At 41.8% G+C, this 18,993-nt stretch overlaps 1 protein-coding gene across 4 annotated transcripts in view; it reads right to left on the reverse strand.

The window, feature by feature from the left end:
- Positions 1-9,339, reverse strand: part of PDE9A (phosphodiesterase 9A) — a 66,373-nt gene extending 57,034 nt beyond the window's left edge. For 2 of the 4 annotated variants that reach the window (XM_081907955.1, XM_081907954.1), the window contains exon 1: positions 8,794-9,339. In XM_081907955.1, the coding sequence (XP_081764081.1) occupies positions 8,794-8,862 (69 nt within the window). In that variant the 5' untranslated portion in view covers positions 8,863-9,339. The remainder of the gene's footprint in view (positions 1-8,793) is intronic. The other 2 variants (XM_081907957.1, XM_081907956.1) reach the window with 1 other exon arrangement.
- Positions 9,340-18,993: the final 9,654 nt, after the last annotated feature.

Raw genomic sequence — 18,993 nt, forward strand, 5'->3', positions numbered from 1 at the left:
CCCTCTGCGCTTCGGAGGCTTCACATTGCTATTGATGAAGCAAAGAAGCCTGCATTCGCTCCATAGGACGCACACACATTTCCCCTTAGTTTTTGGAGGGGAAAAAGTGCGTCCTATAGAGTGAAAATTACGGTAGTTAAAAAGTTGTTCCTTGCCCCTTTCAGAAAGGAATCTCAGAAATCCATCCCACTCCACAGCTTCCTCATGTTTCCTACTTAGAAACAGGATACACAGAACAGCTTTGTCATGCAAACAGAAGAGAGACTGGCATGTCCTTTTGCATTCTGGGTTCACATGCAAGTAAGAAACGCTTACATCTCTGCATCTTACAGCTGCAGACGTGTGGGGGCACTTGTATCTGCAAGTCTGTGTGTGTTCTTGAAGAAATGCTGTCTACATTCCCCTTTTGCATTCGCCTTTCCCATGGCATTTTTGCAATCTGCCAATTACTCACATAAGGATTTTTAAAATTATCATTTATACACTCATTGCCTCTTTAAGCTTGCAAATAGGCTGGAAATGGGAAGGGAACGTGCTGCACATCTCCAGGCAACTTAAGAGCATTTTACTGGTTTGGAGAGACAATACGTTTCAGTTTTTACTGGTTAAGATTATTCATGTGCCCAGCCTTGAAAACATTGCCTCCATTTTTACTGAGTTACATGTGCCCTAAATTGTGTCGTTACATTCCTTATGTAACGACACAATTTATATTCCTGATTGTTTGGGATCACTCTAGTCATAAAACTCTAATTAAATGTCACAAAACACAAAACCTGTTTTGCAGATGGAACAACTGATATTTCCATTTCAAACTCTCCAAAACAGTTAATGAAAACTTGTGCTGATTTTGACTAAGATAATACATAATTCTGATCAGAAGTCTAATTCTGAACTTCTACTGAGCCTAGGTCAGGATTTGGACTTGTAGCTTCTGTCTCTGCCCATTTTTAATTTTTAGAAATAGGAACCACTTCTATATTGATAATATATTTTCTGTTTTTCTATCTTTTCTAGAAGGGGGTTTATCTAATTCAAGATATCCAGATTGGAAACTATTGAACAGCATGCCTCTAATAGGTGCTCGACAAGATGAGATGAGCATCATTATCATCACATCCTGCTTCCAAACATTTTTGAGGCATCTGCAGCTACTTGTAGTTGTGATGTTGAGCTACATCAAGTGTTGGCCTGAACTACTTCAGCAATTCTATCACTAGCCAACATGCTACAGCGTAGATAAGTTGGCCCAAAACTGTGTTGAAAAATAATTATTTTGAACTAACATTTTGTCCTTTGCTCATCTCCCCCAGCTACCTCCAGCTGCATTCAATATTTACCATAGCCTTTTGAAATAGCCATGCTGCTATCACTTGTTATTCCTTCAAAACATCAAATACCTAAAGCATCACATTGTTTAATTCAGTTTTAATCACACCAAAAATATGCCTTTGAAGCAGGGCTGGCTCAATGCACCGGAGGCAAACCACAAAATGACACACACACACACACACACACACAAACACACACGCCGCCACCCACCAGGGAAGAATCTACATCAGAAACAGAGGGAAGATCTACATCAGAAACAGAGGCAGAGTGAAGATCAACATTGGCAGATCAAATCAGCCTTACTTGATGGCTGAACTGGAAATCAAAGACCGTAGCAAGGGGAAAGGAGGCTTCTTTTAATCACGATAGGTGGGTGCAGAACCCCGGAGGCCAGCCCTCACCATCTCCTCCCTAGGGATGGGAGGAGACTAATGGCAACTCCTATTTGCTGAGAGGATGCTGTGGAGGTGGGATGGGGGGAGGCTGCTGAAGAGGCAGCAGATCTGGCCTCCTAGGAACGCATGGTGGCAGCAGGCAATACTTTCTTTGGAGGCCGGATCTGCTGGGGATTCTGCCACCCGAGGCAGTCACCTCACCTTGCCTCATTGGCAGGCCAGCCCTGCTTTGAAAGAATGCTGCTAGCCTTTTAGAGCCTACTTAAACTCAGTTTATATTTTTTATAGTCAAGTGGTATTTATGAAATAAATAAATTTAGGAATGTATTTATATACTGCTATATCATAAAAAAGTACACGGGTGGTGCTGTGGGTTAAACCACTGTGCCACTTGGGCTTCCCTATTGGAAGGCTGGCGGTTCAAATCCCTGCGACGGGATGAGCTCCTGTTGTTCAGTCCTAGCTCCTGCCAACCTAGCAGTTCAAAAGCACGAAGTGCAAGTAGATAAATAGGTACCACTCTGGTGGGAAGGTAAGCGGCATTTCCGTGCACTGCTCTGGCTTCGCCAGAAGCAGCTTACTCATGCTGGCCACATGACCCGGAAAAACTGTTTGCGGAAGCAGACAAACGCTGGCTCCCTTGGCCTTTAAAGCTAGATGAGCGCTGCAACCCCAGAGTCATTCGCGACTGGACTTAATAATAATAAATTTTATTTATATCCCGCCCTCCCCAGCCGAAGCCAGGCTCAGGGCGGCTAAGAACAATAAAACAGTACAAAAGTACAACACAAACAATACTCTAAAATCATTCATTATAAAATTATAACTGTCAGGGCTACCTTTACCTTTATATCATAAAAAATACCAAAGTGGTTTATAAGAAGAATAGGCATATACAATAAAAAAACACATCAAAATTTAAAAACAGAGGCCACCAACTAACTAACTGTTTCGGAAATATGTTTTCTTAATTGACGGCATAAGCATAATAGTTTTCACAGGCTCTTAAAGGTTAAAACAAAAGGCGCCTGCTGAATGGTACCATAGACCCTTTTGCTCTCCCTCTTTGGATAATCACTTAATGAATGCATGTCTGCATTTCTAATTCCACTCCTGGTATTTACATTCTGTTTTGACAAGTGGCTATTGAGGACTATTTAGCCCACTATTCTCCCGCCTTCCCACCAGTCTTGCTTACTTACTGATATTTGTAATGTACCTATTTTGCCCTTCTAATGGCAGAAGGAAGGCAACTCCTCTGCTTATTTGCTTCTAGAGGTTACTATGTTGACCTGCTTTTTTTCTTTTTTAACACCTTATCATGCAGGCTTTCTTCTCTGCCATCTAACCCATACTCCCCTATTTTTGGGGCAGGGGGGAATATTTTTCTCACGCTTTGCACTCCACATTGATAGGAGGTAGATACAATTTGTCTGGTCAACTCTCAAAGATGGATCACTGAAGAGTCAGTCAATACACCCAGTTACATTCTCATCTTCCACTGTTGGTTCCCAAAAATCTACTTCTTAGATACCTGTCCAGAGTTCCCAACACCCCCATTTATTGTTTTTTCAAATGAAGGCTAGCAGTGGGGCCAATAAGCAGGGCCTTCTGATGGAAAAGGGGAACACCCTACTCTTATTAGAATGTCACATTCCCTTTGTAAATACCATATGTAATTTAACAACACCATTTTAATTGGTCCGTGAGTAATGCCAACAGTGCCCTTCAGCTCTCTATATTGGACAAACAGGCCAAACCTATGCCAAAGGATAAAGACATAAATCTGATATCAGGAATCACAAGACAAAGAAACCAGTAGGAGAACACTTCAATCTCTCAGGAATTTCTATACAAGATCTCAAAGTAGCTGTCTTCTTACAAAAGAATTTCAGAAATAGACTGCAAAGAGAAGTTGCTGAATTGCAACTTATTACCAAACTTAAAACCATGGAGAGACCTGGTCTGAATAGAGACATTGGATTCTTATCTCATTATAAATGATAAAGCTATTTTTTAGCCATCTCACCCCTCCTTTTTCCAGTAAGACTAATTGCAGTTGTTAACAGTCTACCACACATATCAGCCAATTACCCATTCCCACCACCCTTCTGAGTAATACCCCTCCCCACCCTCTCACTATATATAAGGGTCTGGTGACTTCTGTTTCAGTGTATCTGAAGACGTGTGCATGCACACAAAAGCTCATACCAATAACTAACTTAGTTGGTCTCTAAGGTGCTACTGGAAGGTATTTTTTTATTTTTATTTTATTTATTTTTTGTTTCCTCTAATTGGATCCATGCATTCATAGGGGTTTTATATATGGTATTACTCATCTGTAGCCCTCTCACATGCTCCGATGCCCATGTCTTTTGTAATGTATGAAGTGCTGTGATTTGCAGTTTGCAGTGAAATCCTTTCAAATATATGGGACAATGGCACAAGGAGGACTTTGCCTCCCTGTGGGGTCAAGTCGAAGGATAGCTTAGAATTCATTTAATGAGCTCCCACCAGCAACCACATTCTTTGGGAGATGAAAGTTCAAGTTATTTTAATTATATCTTTATGCAGGGAGAAAAATAATCTCCAGCGTTACCTCTAACTGAACCCTGACTAAATGAGATAGAATCTGCCTCTCCTGACTTCCCAGATTCTGCTCCCCCCCTCAAGCATCATACAGATAGAATTTCACCACTGATAAATGAAACGGATAACATCTAGACAGCAAGTTATTGTATTAGAATTTCAGGCAGCTATCTATCTTCCAAGTCCTTCAATAATATAAGTGCTCTTCAGAGAGTAATCTTGGGATAAAGCCAGATGCTTGTGTGTGTTTTCACTCCAAATTATTATTATTTTCTTTTGTGGGGTGGGGAGACAATTTAGAAAGTGTTGCATGAAGGGTTTTCAAATTATATGACATTTTGTACCTGGTAGGAGGCATAGAATCAAGATTTTGGAATAAGCCGGCAATAAGTTGTTTTAATGCTCCAGGGTCGTTCTTTTTAACTGAATTCAGATACCTCTCTATGCTCATGATAAGGAGCTGATAGTCACAGAGAAATCACTATAGATACAAAGACCAAACATTAGAGAGGGATTGACATTTTGCTTTTTGGAAGCCTTGTACATATTAGTCAGAAAGAATGATTAAGAAATTTATATGCATCAACATATATTATACATGCTTAGAATGAAGGGTGATCCAAGGGCAAAGGACAAGCAGTACTTCTGCCCTCACATAGACCTGGCTATGGCTTGCAATTTTTAATTTTTTTTTAATTAATTTGTAATTTTTTTAAAAATGCCCTTAGGGGACACTATCACGGTCCAGATTTTTTTTTAAATGCCCTTAGGGGACACTATCACGGTCCCCCTACAGTGGTACCTCGGGTTAAGTACTTAATTCATTCTGGACTATTTCTGGGTTAGCGGAGTCTGTAACCTGAAGCGTATGTAACCCGAAGTACCACTGTATTATGTTTGTGTGATGCTTGAAATGTATTGATGAGGTCAACTAGGGCCAAATCACATGACCACCATCCTAATAATTGGCTGCTTGTTTCTAGATCCAAAGATGCTTGAGGCAAATGGGCCATCTGAATTGTTTCTCATGAACAGAACCTACAATTTTGCATCTTCTCACCCAGCTTTGGAAGGTTTAAATGAGCATGCAAAATTGCTTCATCTCTCTGTGTATGATCAGAATCTGCCAGATACAGGTACTAATTCAGAGAAAGGCGTGAAAGCATCTCCAGTCCCCAGTGGATATAGATATAGCATGTTGCCTCTGCAGCCCAGCGAAACAGGAAGAAGCACTGTTGGAAAGGGACCAAGGAGCCAGCAACCTTGGCCATACAAGCAGGCATCTGCCATCTGATCTACCTCACCAAATGCCCAGGTCCTCACAGTTCTTTTCTGAGATGCCAGAGGGACCTCAACAAACCACAGAGCACCAAAAAAGTTTTTGCTCCTTTTGACCAGGGCATAGACTGTTTAAGGACTCCTTCCTTACCAAGGAGGGCTGGAGCTTACCGTAATTCAGATACCATGGTCTGTACCAACATACAGGAAATCAGTTCAATTCTGGCACTTGTTGGAGCAAGTTGTCTACTTTGATCCATGGTTCAGCAAATTCTTTATCCTGATGACCTAGATACTCCTCTTAGCTGTCCTTCACCAGATTTCCTGCTACCACCCAGTTGTTGGTTTCTGCTACCTGCTGCTGTCTGCTTATCTTTGCAGTTCCAGCCTACCCTCAGCGGACTTCATTTGGATTCTGTAGGCCTCAAGCAGACAAGCCAAGACACAAACAGTCTAGACAACCCATTAGAATGATCGTTGGTGAAACTGAAGCAGGAAAGAGAAAGTTGATACTGGTGGGATATAGTAATGCTGTCAAACACCCTTAGGATCTTTCCAAATTGTTTCTTCCCTTCATCTGAGAAATGTGTTATTTGTGGAGAATCCAGACGATATCCCCTAACAGTGAGAAATTGCATTTCCCCTTCAGTCAAAACCATCCTGCCGAGTTGTTTGGGGGAAATGAAATCTCCCTGCTTACTGCAGATATTGTAATTAATAGGATTTGTGATTATTAATCAAAATACTTCTGCCCCCTCTTTTGGGCCAAAGGGCCCCCAAAGTGACTCACAAGACACCAGAAGAATAAAGGAAAACTTCATTTAAAAACACCCACAAACTGCAAAGCAGCAATCACACAACACTATAGCACCGCAGGAGTAGTGGTTGTGATTAAACCAAACCAAAAGTAAAAGCAAAAATGCTGTCGATGATATGCTAGCATGTCAACGAAGAATAGGCCAACTGGTCTTCCTGGAAAAAGTGAAAGGTCCATCCCTGCATCTCCACCAACTGAAACTATGATGGTGATGGGTTGAGGAGAGGGGGGCTTCTTCTGATGACCACAGTGAGCAGGCAGAATCATGTGGGGGAGCAGGGAAGGAGGTGGTTTCCATTTCCTGGGTACCACAGCCACTTACAGCTTTCAAGGTAATTTCCAGCACTTATTGTCCTTGGAAATGGACTGGAAGCCCATGAAATTCAGAGTCTCATGCTCTGTAGGATGGGCCCTGCTAAAACTCTAGGTGTATTTTGCATCAGCTGAAGTCTCCAACACCTTTTAAGAATGTGCATCACCATGGTTGTGCGAGGGTCCTGTGCTTGGAACCTGTGACATCATAACACCTTATTTGGTATAAACTGCTTGAGAAGTATGCATATGCACTGCATCACTGCCAGGGTTGCTAAAAGTCATTCTTCACCTATTCTCTGCAATTTTAAAAGGCAAGGCATTATTATTAGTATACCTGAAGGAGTGTCTCCACCTCCATCGTTCTGCTCGGACGCTGAGGTCCAGCGCCGAGGGCCTTCTGGCCATTCCCTCACTGCGAGAAGCAAAGCTACAGGGAACCAGGCAGAGGGCCTTTTCAGTAGTGACGCCCTCCCTGTGGAACGCTCTCCCATCAGATGTCAAAGAGATAAACAACTACCTGACATTTAGAAGACATCTGAAGGCAGCCCTGTTCAGGGAAGTTTTTAATGTGTGACATTTTGATGTATTTTTAGTCTTTGTTGGAAGCCGCCCAGAGTGGCTGGGGAAACCCAGCCAGATGGGTGGGGTACAAATAATAAATTATTATTAAATTATTATTATTATTCACTTTTTGTTATTTTTCCACGATCCCTTGCCACTAGCACCCTTGCTATTCCCCCTACTCTAGACCCAGCAGCAAGACTTTCTCCTGAGAGCAAAGCTGCCCCCAACCCATTCTATTACATGGCAAGGGTTCTATAAAACTATAGAAAAGGGCTAGTCTGATGAACAAAGCTATCTCTGGAAAGCCCCCCCCCCCACCTGAGTGGCATAGCTGTAGACCATGGGTAGGCAAACTAAGGCCCGGGGGCTGGATCCAACCCAATTGCCTTCTCAATCCAGCCCGCGGACAGTCCGGGAATCAGAGTGTTTTTACATGAGTAGAACATGCCCTTTGATTTAAAATGCATCTCTGGGTTATTTGTGGGGCATAGGACTTTGTTCATCCCCCCCTAATATAGTTCGGCCCCCCACAAGGTCTGAGGGTAGTGGACCGGCGCCCTGCTGAAAAAGTTTGCTGACCCCTGCTGTAGACTATATTAAGGCAGAATAGAAGAGAAGATGCTTATCCTAAAATTAGTCCTCATGGCTAATTAGATATTCAGAGGAAAGAGGAGAACAATCCATCTGCAATTCCCTCTTTTCATACTGACTTGGAGTATACAGCTAAAAAAATAAGACACTTTGGCTTTTTCAAATCATTGCTTCTTGTAAAGAATTTGGGGTCCCTCTGGCATCTCAGGTAAGGCCGACCATGGACTATAATTTTGCCCCAGTTAGCTTGCAAATTCAGCTCCTTTGTTAACTTGGACACATTGCTAATGCCACCACCACTAAATCAATATTTGAAGTTATGATAGAAGTTTGTTGTTGTGCATGTGCGTGTAAACACACATGCGCATACATGAATATGCATACAAGTCACCTTGAGAGTATTAAAGGACATGAAAAGCAGAGCTTATTTTTGGAAAGGAACTCAGTATAATTTTAATACACTTTCCTCTGCTCTAAACTACTTAAATCACTCGAATGCTTGGATCTGTGTATTTACATTGTGAACTGCTGGCACAAGAACTGGTGCTGGATTTCCAAACTCCTCTGTAACTTTGCATTCACATCTCTAGTAGAGCACACAGAAACTGTACAAACAAGTGAGAATACACACAGGCACTCCAAATCTCTGCTATCCTGAAACCGGAAGGCTGCTCTCGGAGTTCTCCAGCCATTTACCATTGTCATTTGCAAAATGAAAGATTGTGAAGAAATGGACTCATTCATATTTCAAGGCTGCTTCACAAAGGAGAGGTGACAGATTTTCAGCTGAATGAGGATGCAATCAAAGCTCACAGCATAGAAAAGGAAAGCAGCAGCAGCAGCAGCTGAGCCGTGATTCCAGTTTAATGCAAATGTGATCCTAGCGACAAAGAAACAATGAGTGAAAAGTACCTTCTGAATTCTTCCCCCGATATCCAAATACACATACTTGGGCCGGTATGTAGATGAGCTGGATCCCATCTTTATGAAGACTTGCTACCGTCAAGACTTTTCCTGTAGTTCTGCTAGGTTAACTCTACGGCAGGAATCAGGTCCAACCAAGCCAAGCAGAGCCACTACTGCCGGATGCATTCGTGCCTTTGCTTTACTCCATTCCAGTGTCTCCACCTACAGCAGTCCCTCCTCTTAACATGCATGCATTTCCTTGTGCCTCTCTGCCACCTCCTTTCCGTTTTGTTCATTCCTGTGACTCCAGCCGCAGCCATGGACGGGAGAGAGCCAAGCCCCAGATCCCGTCTCCAAGTGCCCTCTTGATCCCCATAGCAACTCTCTTTGGCTGCAGAAGCCTCTGGGCAATCAGTGTGTGTGATGCTGTGCTGCAAAGTAGGCTTTGATTAGCTGCTTTTGACACAGAAGACAAAGCACCACTTAGGATGGGGGGAAATTATCTTCATTTCTCCCACAGTTAGCGCCAGTAATTTCCATCCTGAAATTTCAACATCCATCCTTTTTTTTTTGAATGTATGACTAGCTTCCAGCTGCATTAGTTGTTGAAATCATAAGGACACAATGTAGCAGGAGCTGGCATTACACTTCCTCCAATTAAAACAGATTCTTGTATGCATACTTCTGTTAAAATAGTTCTGTGTCCTAAAATAATTCTGCCTACTGGGAGGAAAGGGGGGGCCTGGGAATTAATGATACAGCGATATCTAAGTGTATTATCTTTAATTTCAAGGTTGGAACAAACAGGATAGAATACTCTGTCTACCCTTCCATTCCAAATTAATTCCAAATGCCATCTGCTGAATGTCACTAATGATCTAGATTACAGTGACTGTGGGCTGCAAGATGCTCAGCTGTAGGGCAAACTGTAGGCTGGTTTTCTTGGCTTCTACATGAACAAAACAGCACACCCCAGTCCGGCAGGCTTGAAACAAGGGCTTGGGGAATCAGTACATATATTGACTTGAAGATCTCAAAGTCTAGCTGATGAGCCCTATATGCCATACGTCTAGAATAGGGCTGCCATACGTCTGGAATTTCCCAGACATAGCCGGTATTCAGCCCTCATAAACAGTGTCCAGGAGGAAATCGCTGGAACGTTTAGGAAAATCTAGACGTATGGCAACCCCGTTGGTAGTGTAGATTTTGATGAATTTCATTAAAAGTTGCTGAAAAACTCGGTTTTTCTTTTAGAGATTTCACAAAAAATGCTCAACAACTTTGGCAAAAAAACCCCCCATCCACTACCACTCAACAACTTATTTGTCCAGATGTTCACTTTTTGAAATATAGCAACCCTACTATATAGTTGGCAAACCCTATATAGCAGCCATCTCCAACTAGGCAGCCTCCAGATCTTTATGGCTGTAACTTGCATGGTTCCTAGCCAGCACAGCCATGCTGACTGTGGCTGATAGGAGTTGTGCAAAACAACTGGAAAATAAGGTTGTAGGAAGGCTCCTATTAAACATCTGTTTGATGTTTAAAATATTGATTTCTTAATTTTGAGTTTCAAAACATAGGGTCTTATACACGGGGGTGTCTTATACACATAAAAATACAGTAATTGGAAGAGACAGCAGGCTGAAGAAATTAATCCTGAGCCTTCAGAGTAGCTGCTGCACTAAGGGCCTGATCCTGTTAGCCATAGGGGTTGTTTGTCAGAACCATTCATTACTAACAACAACAAACAACCCTGTAACATTCTTCACCCTTGGATTTGTGAACATGAAGTAAATCTTGAGTAGGGAGTGACAACATCTGGAGAAAGATACCTTATGCAATGATTTAATGAGGACTATTCTCTCATCTCCCTGTTGCCTTAAATCATTATGTAAAGCAAAAATTTAATGGCATTCATAGCGCTGGATTTAGGTTTGATGAGGCCCTAAGTGCTGAAGGTAATTTGTCGCTGTTTTTTGTGTTGAATATATGCTATATGGTAATTTATGGACCTGATAGATATCTAAAGCCATTTGCACATAACAAAATATATATTTTATCAAAGTAATTGACATAGAAATGAGCAAACCAGTGATATTTTAGGGAGCAGCCTGGCAGGTGGGACCCATTACTTACATCATAGGAGCCTACACAACACACAACACTGTTGCTGTATGTAGGCTTTATTTTATTTGTTTTTTTATCTTATATTTTGGGAATGTACATCCAGTTGTTTTTCTTTAAAAAAAATTTGGGGCCCCAAGAGAGTGGGGTCCTAAGCTATAGCTTGTTTTGCTTATACGTAAATCCGTCCCTGGGCATTCATGATTCATAACCATTGGCAAAGTTGTTGTTTTCTTTATACTTATCTATTCTCTTCCCCCTGCCCTGTCCCAGGTTCAGAGTAGCACCACATTTAATCAGACTGCAGAATACACTCTATCCGATAGGTGTGAAGTAAAGAGGGAGCAGTTATAAGATCAATGGCCAGCTGAGATGGCATTTTGGAGATCAGGGCTGAGTTGGAGGGAGGAGGTGTGTGACTTCTGGAGACAGAATTTATTTTTTAGCAAATAGCTTGGCTTACTTCTGAGCCAGTTCAATTCAGATCAGGGCAGCTCACCTATCTCTACCCCTCACCCACACATACCCCGGCCACAAACAACTTCAACCTACCAGATTCTTTTCCCCGCAAACAAAAGTTTGTCTGTGGCCCTTATCTTGTTATTTCTTACTTGAGCATTTGTTTCCCTGTATTCTTTTCACTGAACAGCCACATGTCAGCTGGGACATTCATTAAAGTGCTGTTTCCACACCTCTTTTCTAGATTCGGATTTGCTGCATGTTTGCTCCTTAAAGCACAATGTCTCGGGAGTGTTTCAAGTCAAGTCAACTGGAGTCTTTGGCAGAAAACATGAAGTGGAAGGCTCGTTGTTATTTTTAAGCCAGTACTGGAGCTGCAGCTTCCAGGAATGAGCCAAACACGCAAAGTATCTGAAATACAAGCATCCATGCCTCTTTCAGAAAGATGAAGGGCTCAACATCCTTTGAGCACATGATTCCAGGAAGCTCAGATGCGTCATTGCATACAGCCACCTTCTGGCTCAAGTACACACTAAATTATAAAAAATAAATCAAACCCATTTTCTCCCTGCTGAAATGGTGCCTTTGTCTGTCATCTAGCTTCCTCTGTCGCTTACAGTTCTCCATTCCCAATTTCCTTTTTTCCATTATACTTCATGCTCCTGTCTTTCTTTTTCTCAATCTCTCCTCAAGGTGTTGTCTTACTGCCACTTTGGCTTTTCCTTATTTAAACCCTAAAGAAGTGTTTGGCTTCATTTCCTTTGCTCTTGTAGTTTAAATTAAACTCTCTCAGACTATAGTCAAACAGCTTTTGTTTGAGACAAAAACAAGGTTACAACACACCTTTTCTTGCTCTTTCCATTAAAAAAAAGTCAAACTAAGTGTTTAGTTACAGAAATTTATGCATGTCATCTTAGGGCACTAATCTTCGCAAGCTTGTCTGGGAGCCCTTTATTATTTGGCTGAAGAGCCAAAGAGTACTTTAATTAAATGGCTACATGGTGCTCTTTTTTGCAACACAAATCAGACATGTTTGAAGAGAAAGACATCCTGACCAGCTCTGGGAACACGGTCAGGATTTTGGCACAATAGCCTTGTGTTTCTGGGAAATCCCAGCTATAAAGATTGTCTGGACTCATTTTATAAAAGCAGTGGAAGACTTAACAGACAATTGGAACTTTCTACAGGCTGCTGGCAAGCAAAATTCTAAATTGAAGGGGGGGCTGCTGGATTGCTCTGAGATGACAGCCAAGAAATGGAGAAACTCAAGTTCCTCCATTAACCAAAGGTTGATTGACCCTGTCTGGCAGGAAATTTGGAACTGATGGCGACACTTTGTGCCTCAAAAAGGGGAGCACAGTTTTCTTTTCAGAGAAAATTGTGCATTTTCTTCTGTGCTCCAGGAAAAACGAGGCAATTTTGTATCAAAATGTAAGGTAACATTTCAGAATCACAGCTACAGTATTTTGTTCTAAGCAGTTGCCAAGCGCAATGACAATAAGGTTCTGTCAGATTTTTAAAGAAAAAATAAAATTACTGGAAACTTAAAGGAAGAAATAAACCATTTCACAATAAAACAGACAGCAGCCGTCCAATGTTGATGCTTCATTGACACACAGTATTAACCTGTGGAAAGTACTACAGTACTTTGGAAAACTATGGTGCTGTTAGCAGGTGAGCTCATTGCCCACAACTAGGAAAGTAAGTGTCAGTAGCTTAAACAATTTGAAGCTCTGGATGGTTGATTCACTTCTATGGGACGTGTCCCCACCCATGACTAGTAGGAGGAGAATAAAGTATGTCCTCTTTGCATACTCATATTGTTCATTGATTTCAGTTCTTCTTGGTGCAGAATCAGGATTACGTATGAGCAGAGGAACATGTTGTATATATTACAACTTATTCAGCACCCTCCTGACATTTCTAAGTCAAACATCCATCCCCTTCATTGTCACCCTGTAATGTAGAGCAGGGGCAGGGAAGCGCACAGCCAAACAATGCCCGTGCGCAAGGCATGTTGCACTTACAGAGAGGAAAGGCAATGTGGTGCTTCCACTTTCGCCAAAGTACACACAGCCTTTCTGCAGTGACTTTCAGTGACTAGTCAAATGGAAGTGAACCAAAAGTTGTAGGGAACAAATAAGGCATAGTGGGATGAGCACCAGTTCTTTTCCTATACCCCTACACCCCTCAAGCTCATGTCCTTTCACCTATCCCACTATACCTGAAGCAGTGTCTCCACCCCCATTGTTCAGCCCGGACACCAATATCCAGCACCAAGGACCTTCTGGCGGTTCCCTCCCTGCAAGAAGTGAGGTTACAGGAAACCAGGCAGAGGGCCTTCTCAGGTGGCGCCTGCCCTGTGGAACACTGTCCCATCAGATGTCAAGGAAATAAAGAACTATCTGACTTTTAGAAGACATCTGAAGGCAGCCCTGTTCAGGGAAGTTTTTAATGTGTGACATTTTAATGTATTTTTAATCTTTGTTGGAAGCCACCCAGAGTGGCTGGGGATACCCAGTCAGATGGGCAGGGTATAAATATTATTGTTATTATTAATTATTATTATTACTACACAGCTCTAGTGGAGACCCTCTCCTGCCTTGCCTAATTTCAGAGTTTGCAAAACACTGACACTGCAGGTTACAAGGATATATGTGCCTCTATTTCATACATCTTAAAAAATGTAAATGATTACATCATCTGGGGTGAGGAACCTTTTATTGCCTAAGGGCCACATTCCTTTGTGGGGAACCTTCTGGGGGCCACATGCCAGTGAAGTGCAGGGGTAGAGGTGAAAGTATATAGAAGACTATTCCAGTCACACACCCAGCCATCCCTTCATCCAGGCAAGTGAGAAGCACTCTTTCCGTTCAAGGACACATAGCAGCCAGATAGAACTACCTGAGGATGAAGCTTGGCCCGGGGAGAGTTGCAAGGACCAGGCAGAGAGACCTGAAGGGCCCCATTTGGCCCTGGGCCCAAACTTCCCCAGTCTAGCTGTAAAAGGTGTTCCCTGCTAACTTTTCAAAAGTGACTAAAGAAGAGATGAGGATTCTAATACCACATTCAGAAAGAGGCTGCCAGCTTATTTGCCACTGTCCCAGATCCTTAAAAGGAGAATTGCCTGAATACAATTTATGATCATAGGCTTTCTGTGAAAAAAACAACACCAAACCCATTTACCTTACAAGTACGCAGCTGGACTCTATCAACCAAAGCAAGTCAAGTTCTTTATTACGGTCATAGACCAGCATAAGCAAAACATCTAAATAAGTAGCATAACAGTATGAATCTAAGTGAATAATTATTAAATAAATAAGAGCAAGAACCAAACATATACATAGAATACTTAATTAGGCATAGATAATGGGTGAGTAAAAATTTATAAGAAAAATTAAAAGATCGGTTAACACAGCAATATGGGGTGGGCTTCAGAAGTCCAGGTTTACCAAGTTTACCAAGTTTTGTTGCGGCAAAAGCCAGCGACACCAAACATCACAAGGTCAAACAAAAAGGAGATCCACAAGAACATCAAGAAGAAGAAGAAAAAAGATTACATAAGGGAACTTCGCTATGTGCCATTCAACAGCAGAAATCTACGCTTCCTGATTGCTAAAGCGCAAAATTTGGCCACCTCATATGATATTGAGCCCGAGGAATCTTCCAGAAGGTATTTTCTTAAAATTTTGGGGGAGGATTCCAAATAATGCCGTAGGGGTACGAATTTTGACAAAAGCGGCAAGATAAGTCGAGCTCGCTCTTCACTGTAAAATCTGCAGGACAGAAGGATGTGTGTAACAGATTCTACCCTATCAGACATACAGGGGCAGAGACGTGCATGCATCGGTACCCGCGTGAATTTGCCGTACAGCACTGCTGAGGGCATTGTCTCAAAGCGGGCTCTGGAGAAAGCCCATCTATAAGCTTCGTTAGTGATGTTAGTTAAATAAGGGGCAGCTGCAAAGTTAGGCCAAGCTTTTAAACATCTATATGTCTCCGGGAGTAGGGCGTCTTCTTGTTGTAATTCGACATCGTAAAGTCTCTGAGTGATAATTGCCTTTGCCTTGTTCTGAGTTCCAAGAAAGAGATTTTCAGGGTTTAGGCCAATTTGTTTGATCTTGTTAGTTATTTGCATAAGCCAAGGAGGATAGGGAACTGCGGCCAGGAAGCAAGGTAACAGTCCCTTAGGATTGTAATGGATTTTCAGCCAGAGGGATATTGCTTGCTCCCAGACTTTTAATTCCACTCTGGGTAGTCCTGCCTCTTGCCTTAAGACTGCATTAGGTGTACACTTTGGGGTGGCAAATAGTGATCTTAAGAATTTTGATTGTACTGTTTCAAGGGTCTTAAGGTTGACAGAGGGGCTAATTTGAGTGCCATATAGGAGTTGGGCTAAAGATTTTGCCTGAAAAACTTTTAGGGCCATCGGTAGAAAGCCAGCTCCTTTCCTTCTGAATAATCTAAGGATGGCATTTGCACTTCTTCCTGCTGATATAGCTGATGTGGTCAGGTGTGTTGACAATTTGGCATTGTAAGAGAAAGTAATGCCTAAGTATTGGAAGGTCTTAGTCTGTTCAATGGCGTTTCCCTTTACGCTCCAATTATCTTTCCTGAAGGAGCGGTTAAAATGTACAATTTTGGTTTTGGCAAAGTTAATTGTTAACAGTTCAGTGTTACATTGGTCACTAAACTTTCCTAAGGCACGTTTCAGACCCACTTTGGTTTGAGAGAGAAGAACAGCGTCATCCGCATACATTAAAACTGGTACTTTTCTGCCGTTAGAGAACACGGGGGGGTGGGTTTCGATTTCACGGCAGCATGTGACCAGGGAGTTAACATAGATGTTAAATAAAAATGGGGCTAATAGGCATCCTTGTCTAACTCCTCTTTGGACTGGGATTTCTCTAGAGAGTCTGCCGTCCTGTGCAAGTCTTATCTGGAGGGTGTTGTTCTCGTGAAGCTTAATCATCAGAAGTAATAACCTTCTGTTAATACCCATATTGGCCAATTTGGCCCAGAGCCTACCCCTGGATACAGAATCAAATGCTGCCTTTAGGTCCACAAAGGCTGCATACAGTGACTTTTTCCAATGTTTCACATACTTATAGACAAAATAATCTAACACTAAGCAGTGATCAATAGTGGAACGTCCAGATGTAAACCCTGCTTGTTCAATTTCTAGTAAATCATTATGATCTAACCATTCACATAATTTTAGGCATAGATGTTTTGTATAAAGTTTGCAGATCACATTCAGAAGACTAATTGGTCTATAATTAGATGGGTCAGAGGGGTTACCCTTTTTAAATATAGGCACAATTATAGCCAGTCCCCAATCTTTAGGGATTTCAGTTGTCTTATCTATATATGAAAATAGATTTGCAAGAACCGGGGCCCACCAGTTTATTTGCGCTTTCAGAAGTTCAGCAACAATGAAATCACTTCCTGGGGCTTTGCCAGATTTCATTTGTAGAATTAACGAAGTGATTTCAGTTTCAGATATTGGGGGCCATGATGTATCATTGTCTAAGGGGATGTTAAGCAGCGCAGAAGGTCGATGTTCTCTAAACAGCACTTTATAGTGCTCTTCCCATGAGTTTGCAGGGATTATTGTGCCCTCGTTAGGAGCTTTGGTTTGGTTGGAAATAATTTTCCAGAAGTTGGTATTGTCTTTTTCTATTGACGCTTTTATGAGGGCCTGCCAGGTGAGAGAGTCTGCGGTTCTTTTTTTGGTTTTTAGTAACTCTTTGTAGTTCTTTTTTTTAAGTTGTAACTCTAATTTAGTGATAGGGTTAGGATTTTGCTGGAAGACCTTAAAGCATTCCCTGAGTATAAGTTTTGCCTGGATGCATTCGCGGTCAAACCATTTTTTGTTGGTAGGGGACGCATTGTGGCTAGATCTCCCGAGTCTTGACAATAGCGGTTGGAGTTTTCGGATTAATGTGTTATAATGGCCAATTGGGGAGGGCTCTTCAGTATCGTTGGAGGTCAGATCAGCCCAGAGGAGTTGACCTTCCATTGATTGTGTCCAAATGCTGAAATTGTTATTAACATAAGGGGACCATTTGATTCTGGATCTGCCTATTTGTTGTAGAACATTAGGATCAGAGGTCTGTGGGGTGAGCCCACATCTAGAGGGTTCCCAAAATTCAGTCCTTTTAAGATTTAGAGGGAGATGGTCACTTTCGGTTCTTATATCTACAGTGAATTCAATATATTCATCAAAGAGTTCTTGGGAGACAAGGATGTAGTCAATAACAGAATGCCTTAAGCCTGACCAATAAGTAAATTGGCCAGGACAGTCTCCCGAGGAGAGGCCGTTTAAAATAACAAGGTTTAATCTAAGTGCCATTAGAAAGAGACATGTACCAGCGAAATTGGTAACTGGGTCAAGTGAATGACGCCTGAATAGGGGCCAGTGTTCGTCATTAGCATTTAGGGGACCCATTCCACTTTCGTTGATTAGTTGTTCGTCTGAATGACCTAGCCTTGCATTAAAGTCCCCACCAATGATTAGGGAGGCAGAGGGAAACTTATTTGAGACAAGGAGAATGCAGTCTTCCTATAACCTATTAAGAATAGCATTTGCAGTATGCAGGCAGACAGCATTGGATTGGTAATGGAAATAAGCACCATGCAGTTCTGGGGTGAGATGTCACTTTCGTCTATTAAAACCATCATCCTCAAGGTCTTGAGTTGATCCTGGAGTTATTACCAATTGCCTGAAAAATGTAGTTTTTGCAGTTTCCAAAACTAAGAACAGGAGGAATTGTTCAAGGTGCAGCAAACTGCCTGTGAAATATATCAGCAAATGGATCTGGGGAGTGAGGGGAGAAATATCAGTTTGGAAAGGAATTTCTGAATTCCTTTCTGAGATCTGAAGCATCATTCATCCATTTTAAGGGGAAATCACCACAAATAAGAGCTGCAATTCCCCCATCTCCCAAATGTTAAGTGTTAAAAAGAATATACACGCAGACACCACACTTCTCTCTGTTACTGGGATGATCTCATGTTAGACCACATGGAACTGCCAGTCATCTTCAGTTTGTCTTGACATCTGTATGTGAAAAGTATGGGATGGGGGGGACAACCAGCTCTTCACCCCTAATTTGATCATACCTTTGCGCTCTTGTCAATGAGGATGTTTAATGACAAGGGATATAACTGTTGCAGAAGAACAGTTGTTCACTGGTGTCTGAAGAACAAGCTTTAGACATGGTTGCATTGTATAGGTAATTTTCACTGCTGTGCAAGATTTATAATTCACTCATGAGCTCACTGAAAAGGTTACAGAGGATGTTAGCTGTAAACATGACAAGCATTATTTCAAACCACTTTATTCTATGGAGGCATTTATCATGAGAAAGCTATCCAATGTGTATGCTATTAAGCTGTGCAGAAATTTGGCAGGTTGAATGGCTGGCTTGACATTTTATGCTTTTTATGCTACCAGTGATTGAAATAAGTGGGACTTCGTTGACTCTGCAGTCGAGGCCAATTAAAGGGTCTTCACACATTAGGACTAATACAAAAACAGGCTTAGTTTTAAGCATTTACAATTATCCCAGTATGACTAATTATGAGTGAGAGAGGCAGCACTATTCAAAATTGAAC

Source organism: Podarcis melisellensis, assembly GCF_964234715.1.
Source record: "Podarcis melisellensis genome assembly, chromosome: 4".
Classification (NCBI taxonomy): domain Eukaryota; kingdom Metazoa; phylum Chordata; class Lepidosauria; order Squamata; family Lacertidae; genus Podarcis; species Podarcis melisellensis.